At 36.2% G+C, this 11,643-nt stretch overlaps 2 protein-coding genes across 2 annotated transcripts; one reads left to right on the forward strand and one right to left on the reverse strand.

Annotated features, from left to right (window-relative positions):
* Positions 1-258: 258 nt before the first annotated feature.
* On the forward strand, positions 259-6,137 carry LOC125808904 (nuclear transport factor 2-like). The gene is made up of 9 exons (XM_049488572.1): positions 259-620; positions 1,617-1,751; positions 2,515-2,821; positions 3,321-3,586; positions 3,696-3,882; positions 4,005-4,126; positions 4,214-4,279; positions 4,589-4,667; positions 5,745-6,137. Exons 1-9 carry the CDS (start codon positions 582-584, stop codon positions 5,951-5,953), a joined length of 1,410 nt encoding a protein of 469 aa, XP_049344529.1. The 5' UTR covers positions 259-581; the 3' UTR covers positions 5,954-6,137.
* Positions 6,138-6,806: 669 nt separating this feature from the next.
* Positions 6,807-11,371, reverse strand: LOC125808875 (uncharacterized). The gene is made up of 6 exons (XM_049488539.1): positions 10,795-11,371; positions 9,056-9,228; positions 8,546-8,636; positions 8,212-8,466; positions 7,600-7,772; positions 6,807-7,217 (listed from the first exon to the last, which is right to left on the reverse strand). The coding sequence occupies exons 1-6, from the start codon at positions 11,179-11,181 to the stop codon at positions 7,088-7,090; spliced, it is 1,209 nt and encodes a 402-aa protein (XP_049344496.1). The 5' UTR covers positions 11,182-11,371; the 3' UTR covers positions 6,807-7,087.
* Positions 11,372-11,643: the final 272 nt, after the last annotated feature.

The following is an 11,643-nucleotide window of genomic DNA, read 5'->3' on the forward strand; positions in this document are numbered from 1 at the left end:
TAAAAAAATAAGTTATATTTTCTGCTCATCAATTATATTTTTCAAGAACACATTTTTATTCGTACCAAACATGTTCCATGGAAAACATTCACACTAACTAGTAGATAATTCTAAGCAAATAAAAAAGAAAAAGCCCTATCATGAGGTCTAAATCAACGGTGGATAACAAGCGGACATTCACTCAACCAATAAAAAAGCAGCGCCACCGTCCCAAAAACACGGGCAGCAGCACCATATTTCTAACGAGGAAAAAAAAAAGCCTATAAATTTCAGCAGCTCTCACTCTTTCTCTCTCTAGAACCAGTGGTCTCAAGCGGTCACTCCATTTTCTCTCTCTAGAAATTGAAGAGTCAGTGACGAGCGAATTCAGTGCTATTCACTGTTTGTGGAGCGATGGGAGAAGACTCTGTTGCTGCTTTTTTGCTTGCGGCGCAAATGTGAATGCTGAAAATCTAGGGTTTTTTTTGGGGATTTTAGATCTTTTGTTAGATCTAGGTTTTTTAGATTCTCATTCTAATTGGATTGACGAGTTCATTTCTACCGCTGCTTAAGCTGCTGCCGCCGCCACCGGGTTGTACGAAATGGCGACGCCTTTTCACTTGCCAGTCACTGCTGCTCAGGTATCTCTTCTGCTATAAAAAAGAGTCTTTATCCGTTTATTCTTTGTTTGTATAAGTCATTTGCAGAGAAGTTGAGTAGAAATGTGAAGGCAAACTTGTGTTTTTGCTGTTTCCTCCGTGTCTGTTTAGTCATTTGTAAATGGAGCGAGGAATGCTCATTTTTTTTTATATCTGTGGTTATATATGTGAATGGATTTTTGGCTGAAGGGGTTTTTGGATGAAACCCCTTTGCCTTACCTGGTTTCTGGCCATGGTCATTTACCCTGTTTTGCTAGTTACCTTACCGTGTCGAATTGGGTATTAAGTGACTTGGAAATGTAAAAAAAATTTAGTGTAAAGCTGAAATCTTTTGTTCCATAAAATTGTTCTGTAGTATAAAGATGAACTTTTTATGTATTTGATGTTACCTGTTTCAAGAAAAATTCTTTATGGATATGCATGTCTATTCAGTTTTAAGAGATATAGGAACTACTAGAGGAAGTTATTTTTTTGTGTTTATTTCCCTATATCTTCATATGTATGTCGTTGTGATGGTGTAGTGATTAAATGTCCTAAATGGGGACAGGTTTTCTGAGAAAAGAGCTTCTGAATCTAGTAATCAATGCAAACTTCATTAAGCATATAGCACAATAGAAACAAACGATATATAGACACTACCAGCTAGTTAAGGATAAATGATCCAAAAAACATTTAGTTATGGAGTAATTAGGACTAACCTATTTAGGTTAGTTGTTATCACTTCACTTACATTAGATTAGGTAAGGATAAGTGTGATATTTAGAGATCCTTTATTCCGTATATAACCCTTCTTTTTCTTTAGAAGTCAAATTACTTATCAGTGTTACAATGAAATGAGTCTAAATAGAGGGGGATATATAAAGAACTCATATTGCCGATCCCAACTAGTTTAGGATTGAAGTGTTGATTGATTGATTGATTTTTAATGTCTGGGATTTGAATTTCATCTTTCTGCGGTTTTGGGTAATGGTTGTTCAGGTGGGAACATACTTTGTGGGCCAGTATTATCAGATGTTACAGACCCAACCGGATTTTGTTCACCAGTTCTACAGTGATGCTAGTACTGTGCTTCGAATTGATTCCAGCACCAGAGAGACTGCTTCAGGAATGCTGGTATTTTATCTTAAGTTCCTTGTCTAACTTCCTTATGAGCAAAACCTTCTTTGAAGTTATCTCTAAATTAAGTGGTTATAATTGGCTAACCAATGATTGGTTGCTCTTGCTTGATGCATGTCCTTAACTGGAACCTCATGTCTACAGTCATGTCATCTATATGATGTCCATACGTTCTAGATTAGTTTTGAGTTTTTCTATGATGTAGTCCTGTTCCAAAACAGAGCACCTAAGATGGAAAAATATCATGAGTGCAGCCTTAACATCCATGTTCTAGATTTTTAGGTTAAAAGCTTATTTTTTCTGAAAAACAAAAATTTAAGCTTGTCCATCAAGTTCTCTGTCTCCCCAGTCAGCTGTATTAATGTTTTTTCTCTGTCCGCTAGAAGTTGAAATCTGAAAGAGTGTCAAGCTCCCCAAGGCATGCACTTCCATCAGAGGAGCTTCTTATTTTGCTGCTGTCGCGAGTTCCTTTTTAGTATCATAACTACCAGTGGGTTACTTTATCTAAAAAAAATCATAACTACCTGTGAGTTGATACTTGCATGCTTTAATATACTAATAAAAGAAAAAGATTTCTAAGTCACAAAAGTGGGAGATTTTATCTTTGAACAACTTCTATAGTAGTTCTATTCCAATATAATAAAACTTCTGTTATGCTCAACTAACTAATAATCATGGTTCATGATGTGTATTGCTCCTTTAGCCCCCAATATTAATCATTCTACTACTTTTCTTTTATTGCTCTTTCTGTGTTCTGCAGCAAATTCACACCCTGATCATGTCACTCCAGTACACTGGAATAGAGATAAAAACGCTCCATTCCTTGGAATCATGGAATGGTGGTGTCCTTGTGATGGTTTCAGGTTCTGTCAATGTGAAAGGTATCAACAGGAGTAGGAAGTTTGTACAATCATTTTTCCTTGCACCCCAGGAAAAAGGATACTTTGTCCTCAATGATATCTTTCACTATGTTGATGAGGAGCAAATTCTTCAGCAACCATTAGCCTATCTAGCACATACTAACCTTGATTCCAAGCTGAATGCTTCCAATGCACTTCAGGAGCAAGGTATGAGTTCAATCTTAAAGGTTTTCATCCTAAGATAAGATCTGATTTTTTTATTTTTTTGGTGGGGGGTGGGGGGGGAGTCTCTTACTTCTTTTTGTTTCATATTACTCTGTTTTTTTAAGATTTACTATCCTAAAAAAAAATATTACTCTGTTTTTTTTAAAAAAAAATCATTGCTGTAATGGATAAGGCATTCTCCTTTCTTACCTTTTTCTTGGAGGATCTACCCCACACAGGTAGGGGTAATGTAGGGAGAATATTTCTAGTAGCTTCAAGTGCTGAAGCTCACTATTTTCCCTATGTTCATACTTTTTTTTTCTGGTGAGAAGTAGTTTAAGTGATGTGCTATAAATTGGTGAGAAGAAATTATGTACTTGAATGTTAATTCTTCTGAAAGAAAACTTGGGATACATTTTCTCTGTAATTCTGCATGCTAATGCTGCAATATTATGAGACAAGAGAATGTGCATATGTAAAGAATTAATGATGGTTTCTGCAGTGCCCAACTACATGTTTGGTGGAGAAATCCAAGCAAGGGAGTTCGCTGATGCTCCTAAAATTGAAGATAACGGGCCTGTCAATAACTATAGTTTTCCGGAGGAACGGCTTCAGCATGTCCCCGAAGCCGAGAATATCCTTGAAGATAATTTTGCGGTGCAGTCAAACGGCCCACTTCAGAGTACAATTAATGCAGTACAAGACCATTTATCCTGCCCTGTTGAGGAACCTGTTGCAGAGCCCCAAAAGCATACTTATGCTTCTATTGTATGCCATGACCTTTACCTTTACCTTCTCCTTATCGTTACCTTCTCATATTGTCTTGAGTACGCTTTTGTGATCAACTAATTTTATTTGGTTGATTCTAATTTGGAAGCTACAAGTTACTAAAGGGAATTCTGCACAAGGACAACTGGCCCAGTCTTCTCTCAACAAACCTACACCTCCTCCTTCAGAGTGGCAACATGTGCCAGAGCCTCCTGCTCTGCCATCAGTTCATTCGACTAATACTATTGAGAGGTATACTGAGGCAATAGATGAGGCTTCAGCTGTTGAAGATGAAGGTAAGTTTCTCGTACTTTGGCATAATGTACTCATCCTGTCTTCTCAGGGATGTGTATTTTTTTTAAAGGGACCTCATTTGAGTGATATGCTTTCATGATTTTCCTTTTTAAACTTTTTGCAGTTGAAGTTAAGTCTGTATATGTCAAAAATGTGCCTACCACAATGGCTGCTTATGAAATTGAGGAGGAATTTAAAAAGTTTGGTAAATTAAAGCCTGATGCTGTTGCCATTAGAACGCGAAAGGTTTGTTATATCATCTTTCTTTTGCCCTATACTCTTGAATCTAGATTAGGTCAATATTAAGTTCATCTGGAATTTGATGTGATGCAGGACATTGATGTATGCTATGCATTTGTCGAATTTGAAGATGTAACTGGGGTTCAGAATGCAATTGAGGTTTGAACTGACATTTCAAAATTTTGAGCCATCTTTAATTGTACTTTTTGTGTTAAAGTTTCAATGCAATTGAGGTTTGTTATTTGAGTAATTGAGAATGATGCTATACTTTATGTATGAGGTCAAATGAAGTAATAAACTGGCACAAATTCGAAGTATTCCATGTAAAGTAATGTGGGAGTTGTGAATATGTTCTTTTTCGATCTATTTATCTCGCCTTCATTGAATTGTTATTGATACCTTCAGCTAAGACTAATTACTGCATTTACATTCAGAGTAGGTACTGAAATCTTGTAATCTTTGTTGCAGGCATCTACTGTTCAGATTGGTGGACACCAGTTGTACATTGAAGGGAGGAGACCGAACAGAAACAACTTAATTCGAGGAAGTAAGTGGCTTTATCTTCTCAATTGTAGGTCAATAAATAAGCTATTGCATTTCTCATTCACAGAAACAAGCACATCTTCAAGCTAAATTCTTTCTAAGATCTTCTAAGCATTATATTTTTCTACTAGATGATCACTAGGCACATCTTTAGCAATTTACATCTCTAATCTTCCACCAAGTAGGAATCAAGGTCAATGACATGACATGAAGGCAGGCTGGACACCTTTTCTACTTTTGTTTTGTCAAGTGTTATGTCATTGACTTGAGATTCCTACTTGGTGGAAGATACGGGATGTAAAAGATAAGTGGATCAACCAACCCGTCATAAAAAAAATAAAATCTCGGAGGAAAGTTTTAACTCTGGAGAGAGCTGTGTTATCATAAAAAAAAGTTCAGTATAAAATGAACAGTGAACATTACTACGCCCTCCGTTCCAATTTATGTGAGTTAGTTTGACTTGGCTTGAAGTTTAAGAAAAAAAGACTCTTCAAACTCGTGGTTTAAAATAAGTTATATATTTGTGTGACTAAAAACCAAATTGTTACTAAATATAAAAATGTGTTTATTCTTTTTGAGACTGACTATAAAGATAAGTAAGTCAATACAAATTGGGACAGAGGGAGTACTTTGTTGGATCTACTTGCAATACTTATTTTCAAGATGAATAATGAAAAGCAAAGGAAGTAGAGAATAATCAGTGGGGACTATAATTACACCAGTTGTCTTGCATTCTTGTGAGGCTGCAACTGATGTAAATATTTGGCTCCCACATCTTGACCATGGTATTAGTCTCGAAACAAATCATTATGCTGGTATCATTGGAATTTAGTAGTAAATAACAAGTGGCCTTCTTTAATACTTCAGGTAAATAAGGCTTATTATTTGATTTCTGTGTGCTTGTAATAGCCAAAATAGAACTGTGTTTAGGTATCAGTTTGCTAAGCCTGTTCCTTGTCTGAAAGCTTACTGCTTCATACATTTCTTAACTTAATTTTTGAAGTCCTGAAATTTATTTTTTTTGCTCTGCATCCTAAAAATATTAAGATTCATTTTGTTTGTCTTTAAAATGTGGACACAGGAGGAAGGGGTAGAGGCAGAGTTAGCTATTCCATGGATGGAAGGGGGCGCTATGGTGGCCGTGGTTTTGGGAGAGGTGGTCAAGACGGAGGTGACCGTGACTATGGCAGATCAAGGGGAAATGGTTACTATAGACAAGCTCCTCGGCAAGAAAGAGCTTACCCTAGCAATCAGCAAAGCTTGAGAAATGAGCAGTACTCATGGGAATAAGCTGATGTTGAATTCATGAAGGACAGACAATACCTTCAGTACAAGCCATGTTGCCAACAGCTTTTTTGTCTTCATAGTTCTCCAAAACATTAGTATACTTTGAGAAGCATCAAAATTTAGATTTGTGGAAGAAAGCATCCCAAATTCATATAATTTTTTGGCAGAAATAGCAAGTGTTGCTTTTTCCGTACATGAATAGACTTTTACTGAAAAGGATTATTAATGCAGTTTTGGCCTGCTAGTCGATATTTTGCGCAAGTTTCTCATTTGATCTTTTCCTTTTTAACTGATTGTTGCATACATGCTCTCTCCAGCATGAACCTCTCCAGTATTGGCACAAACTATAAATAGGGAATGTCAATGGGGCGAGGAGGTACGGGTCTGTCTTTATGCTAGTGTGGTGTGGTTTGAAATTTTCTTCTACTTATCTTTGCAAGGAAATGAGTACATGTGCTACTGTTGGAGCACTTTGGGAAACAGATTTATTATAGTGTTCAAAGATATCATTGGCATTGGCCCTTGAGAAGCATTGCAAGTCCTTGGTGGACAGAATTATACGATACTTGTGCTTGTGGGAGATAGCAGGTATCCTGTGGATAACAAGTCTCTTAAAAATGACTTCTCTAGTGCAAGTAGAAAAAATAATTTGCGAAGTGTCCAGTTCATAATAACTTTTATGCATCTTCTAATATTCTAACTAGATAAATTATGTTTCTCAATTCAACTTCATTGATCATTAGATCACACCTTTGTCTAGCCCCACTGAGACTAATTATTAAGACATAAAACAGCGTGTCAAACCATAGAGGAATTATGTTGTAATTTACGAAAGTCGTAGATCAGTAAACTAAAGTAGAGGAACTAACAGTATATTATTACAATGTGGAGTCTCCATTTAAATTTTTATTCAACTTCTTCATAGTATTCCCATAAAGAACATTGTACAAGGTCAATTTAACATTATTGTTCACATTTTATTGCTCACTAAACAACATTTAACCATTTAAAAAATTTCCCAGAATGCTTGATCCTCCACAACAAGAGAAAGCTCCAAGTCTTTAGATAACGCGAAAAGCTTGAGAAACTAGAATTAAGAATTGGAAGCTGGATTGTGAATTCATTTGACATTAGGATTTAGGCATTTGCAGCCATGACTCCTTGCAAAGGTGGTGCACCGTTGTGATCACCTAATGTTTCATCTTCTTCTCCGTCTTCATCTTCCTCTGTTTGCCAGAGAAATCTAGCATATGCAGCAAGCACGTCGCTGAAAAGCAAAAAAGCAAGCTAGTAACTCTGAGTTTCAGACAATGAGAACAATGAACTTGATGTGCAAGCAGCAATCAGACAATTTTTAACTTAAAACGCAACGCATAAATGATTTGAAATCATACCAAAGTTCTTCATATTTTTCCATGAAGACATTTCGCAAAATACCAAGTTACCAACAACCTTATTAGTATCTTTTCTCTTTAACCTTTTCAATGCTATCAAATAGTAGCAGATTTCCTTCACAAATCACATAAATCTGTAAAATCGTCTTAGTAACTGACCAAGTAGGAAATGTGCTTAGGTTATTAACTTACAGCTATTACTTTTAATTCTAAATGTTGCGAATAAAAAAGTGAGGGGCTTCAATTCAATATTACCCGTCTTCCGGAGAAGCTTGAACTGCCCTCTTAAAGTAGGTTGAGGCTTTATCTTTATCCCGATGAAGTTGCCATATCAACATGGCATACTGTGAAATAGTTTCTCCATCAGTAGGATCCGCTAGTATTGCGCGTGAGTAATATTCTTCAGCACCTAGTAAGTCTCCCTTAGACTGCCAGTCCAACAGCAAACATGAGAAATGTCAGAAGTAGCAAGACCAGTCGATCTTATTATATGAAAGCACCAATGAAGGGAGTCAGCTTTTCTTGTTTTTGGTTACGTTCTGATAAGTAAACCATAAACTGTTGTAGCTATTGTAAAGATCTTGCGAAAGGAATGACATAATGTTCAAGAAAATTTCATATTTGAGCATGCATTTATTTTTCTCCATCCCACTTGTACTGAGTTAGGCTGAGTGGCGGTTATTTTGAACAATTTAAAGAAAGAGTTGAAATCCTAAAAAGAATATAATGGAGGGAGCTTGTGACATCTCAGACACATTTCTAAATCAAGATGATACATGGAAATGAAATGAGCGTTGTTGTAAGCATATGATGGATGATATACATGTTAATAAAGAACATTTAGTGCAGAAGATAAGAAACATTCACCTGACTAAGAAACTGAGCATAGTTTCTTAAAAGCACGGGGTTATGAGGATTTTCTTTGATCATTCTCATGTACTCCTCCTCAGCATTTCCATCCATATCAGATACAGCTGCAGTATAATCAACAGGAGAGCCGCCACCAACTAGATTAACCCCAATTCCTAATCCTGCTGCAAGATGTAAGGGAGGGCTAACAGGTCTGTTAGCTTCTTCGTAATCTATGTTCCGGGATACAGTAGCTTCCCCACTTTCCTCTATCTGACACATCCAGAAGAAACTTTAAGTCAAACAGAGCTCACACATATATACTCGTTGAGGCAGAACGAATGGAAGAAACCTTAGTCTTATCACTCTGTGTGTTCATTTCATCCTCACTTTCATCGTCATTGATGTCCCAGAGGAAACTAGCATATGCTCCAAGAACATGGCTGGAAACAATAATAGATTTCAACAACAACAACATATCCGGTTTCACATGTTATTACCAAAAAAACAACATATCCGGTGTAATTCCACAAGTGGGGTTTGGGCAGGGTAAGATGTGCCCAAACCTTACCCCCACCTTTGTGGGATAGAGAGGTTGTTTCCGTAGACCCTCAGCTCAAAAGAATTTTAATCAAAGCAGGATTGAAAGAAAAAATAACAACAAAATAGCCAGATGAACAAAGCAAAGAAGCTGCAGTAGAAAAAATTTAAGACTAAGATACTACAAAAATACTACTAAAAAGGAGAAGATGAGGAGAGGAGACTAATAGTTTCTTCACATGCCCAGGTTTTGTAAATCAATATCTAATTGAACCAATTACTCGTTCTCTCATTTCGATGAAAGGTGCAAGTCAAGTATAACCTGTTCTCAGGAGCAGCACGAACTGCACGTTCAAAGTAATCTGATGCTCTATCTTTATCTTGGTGAAGCTCCCATACTAATTTAGCATACTGTGACAAGGTATCGCCATCTTTTGGATCAGCTTGTGTAGCTTGAAAGTAATAGTGTTCAGCTCCAGAAAGATCTCCCTTAGACTATAGACAAGAATACAATGGGTTACATGAAGAAAAAGGTTGTCGCCACAAAAACAGAATCAAGATTGGACTAGATCTCAAGAAAAGGACAAAAATAACGAAGGAGAAATATCTAAAACCACACAGCATCTAAAGCATGTAAGTTGTGTGCTTTTCCAGCCAAAGAATCACAAAATTTATAATGACCGGATTTCCGAAGTATCTATTAGGAAGACCAGAATATCATTTGAATCAGTCACTGTTGTATGCTTTTTACATTTCAAAGCACTAGTAAATTTATTGTTGATGTACATTGCCATTGTTAGAACATCATGAAAGAAAAGTCTTTTCACTTCCCTTTTCGTGACTTGGTTATGCAACTGCTAATCCATACTTGGTACTAGAAGATTTAAGCTTCGAAATGAGTGAACTGATTATAGAAGGTTCCAAATTGGATTCTAATTTGTTTAAAGTTATTCAAACTACTATTACTATCCTGACATACTCATCCAATTAGTCTATTTTATCAGGGGCAACTTACAGCAAGAGCAAGAAGCCAAAGATGAGATCAAATTCACAGAGGTGACTTTAGTTCCACAATTATAATTCCAACTTAGCAGCTATAGAACTACTCCAGAAACTTACTTACTTTCCGCAATCCTAGAATCGGTAAAGGACTTACAAAGAGAATCAAACAAGTATACAACAGCAACAATATGTCAATAACTATGACCTCTATACCAAACAAGTTACAGTCGGCTACATGAATCATCACTAGTCACGTTTAAAGTTCCAACTTTGCAGTTATAGAACTCACAAGAACCTTACTTTCACAATCCTAGAATCTCTAAAGGATTTACAATGAGAATCAAACATGTATACAACAACAACAACTATGATCTCAATCCCAAACAAATTATGGTCGGTTATATGAATCCTCACTGACCATGATTAGAATTCCAATTTTTTTTTCTTTTTTTTTTGATAACCGAGAAATCCGTCTGTGACCCGCCCTTTGGACCAATCACAACCTTCTAAACTCGATGGATAGGATAATGGGCCCACCCCTCTACCTTTCTCCACTTAAATACCAGGCTTTGCTTTGCATGGTGTGGGGCTTGAACCTGCGACCTAAGCCACTTAAATACCAACTTTGCAGTTATAGAAATCACAAGAAACTTACTTCCGCAATCCTAGAATCTTTTAAGGACTTACAATGAGGATCAAACATGTATACAACAACTATGACCTCAATCCCAAACAAGTTATGGTCGGCTATATGAATCCTCACTGACCATGTTTCTCCGGTTTAAGCTCAACTCATGTCATCAAATACTGAAAAAACACAACGACAACAACAATAACATACCCATTGTAATCACACAAATGGGATTTGGGGAGAATAGAGTGTACGCCGATCTTTCCCCTACCTCATAGAGATAGAGAGGTTGTTTCTGATAGACCATCGGGTTAAAAAAAGCATTTCTAAGCAATTGAAAAAGGGAATATGAGCAGTAACCACAATAAAATAATGTGAAATGGAAATTGAAAAATGATTTCTGAAAGGAACAGGACACAAAGACTGACCTGCAAAAGTTGAGCATAATTCCTCAAAAACAAAGGGTTAGAAGGATCTTCTTTAAGAACCCTCTTATAATGTTCCTCAACATCTCCATTTCCATCAAAATCTAAAGGTTCAAACTCAACCCCACCAAGATACTTTGAACTAATTACTTGTTCACTCTCTTCAAATCCTAGTTCATTAACCTCATAAAAAACCCTTTTTTCCCCATCTTCATTCTCATCTTCCTCAATCAACCCCATTCCCTTTTTCCCAAAACTGAAATCACTACTACCTATATCTGATATAATATCCCCTATTGTCACAGACCTAACCAAATCTTGATTTTCCTTTAATTCATCAACCCCATCCTCTGTATTATATATACAAAATGATGGTTCTTTAGGCAACATTTTGAACTTTTTTGCTTTTGACAAGATAAAAATGTCACCTTTGAGCTTATACAGTTTTTCAAGATTATAAGAAATTGAAGTATTTCAAGATAACCCTTTTAAATTCCCATCAAATTAAGCTCTTCTAAATGATTTTCTGTGAAAACTATGGGATTTTATTAAGGAAAAAATGGACATGTGAAGACTTTCAAGAAGAAAAAACTCAAAGTTGTGGAGTGTAAGAACATGAAAGGAGGAAACTTTCGTAAATTTTGAGTGATGAAAAGTAGGAGTATTATCCAAGTTCTTTTTTTCCGCTCGGGGTTTGGAGTCTCAATTAAATTTAAGATTATGTATTGTAGGACCTATTTTGAGGTGACGTTTCTAATAAAATGTTTTTTATATTTCAAGCTCGAACTTGAAATCTCTAATTTATAGTGAAACAAAATACTTTATAAGTTAAAAGTACCTTTTTTGGACTTT

Source organism: Solanum verrucosum, unplaced genomic scaffold (genome assembly GCF_900185275.1).
Source record: "Solanum verrucosum unplaced genomic scaffold, falcon-dt-bn FXZP01000218.1, whole genome shotgun sequence".
NCBI lineage: Eukaryota > Viridiplantae > Streptophyta > Magnoliopsida > Solanales > Solanaceae > Solanum > Solanum verrucosum.

What these genes read in the sequence shown, in the direction of transcription:
- LOC125808875 (XM_049488539.1), bottom strand. Translation starts at nt 11,181, where the DNA reads ATGTTGCCTAAAGAACCATCATTTTGTATATATAATACAGAGGATGGG. An exon ending in ATTATGCTCAACTTTTGCAG is followed by an intron (nt 9,229 to 10,794) that starts GTCAGTCTTTGT and finishes TCTTGTCTATAG; the next exon opens with TCTAAGGGAGATCTTTCTGG. An exon ending in CACAGAGTGATAAGACTAAG is followed by an intron (nt 8,467 to 8,545) that starts GTTTCTTCCATT and finishes TGGATGTGTCAG; the next exon opens with ATAGAGGAAAGTGGGGAAGC.
- LOC125808904 (XM_049488572.1), top strand. Translation starts at nt 582, where the DNA reads ATGGCGACGCCTTTTCACTTGCCAGTCACTGCTGCTCAG. An exon ending in TGCCAGTCACTGCTGCTCAG is followed by an intron (nt 621 to 1,616) that starts GTATCTCTTCTG and finishes ATGGTTGTTCAG; the next exon opens with GTGGGAACATACTTTGTGGG. An exon ending in AAACAACTTAATTCGAGGAA is followed by an intron (nt 4,668 to 5,744) that starts GTAAGTGGCTTT and finishes ATGTGGACACAG; the next exon opens with GAGGAAGGGGTAGAGGCAGA.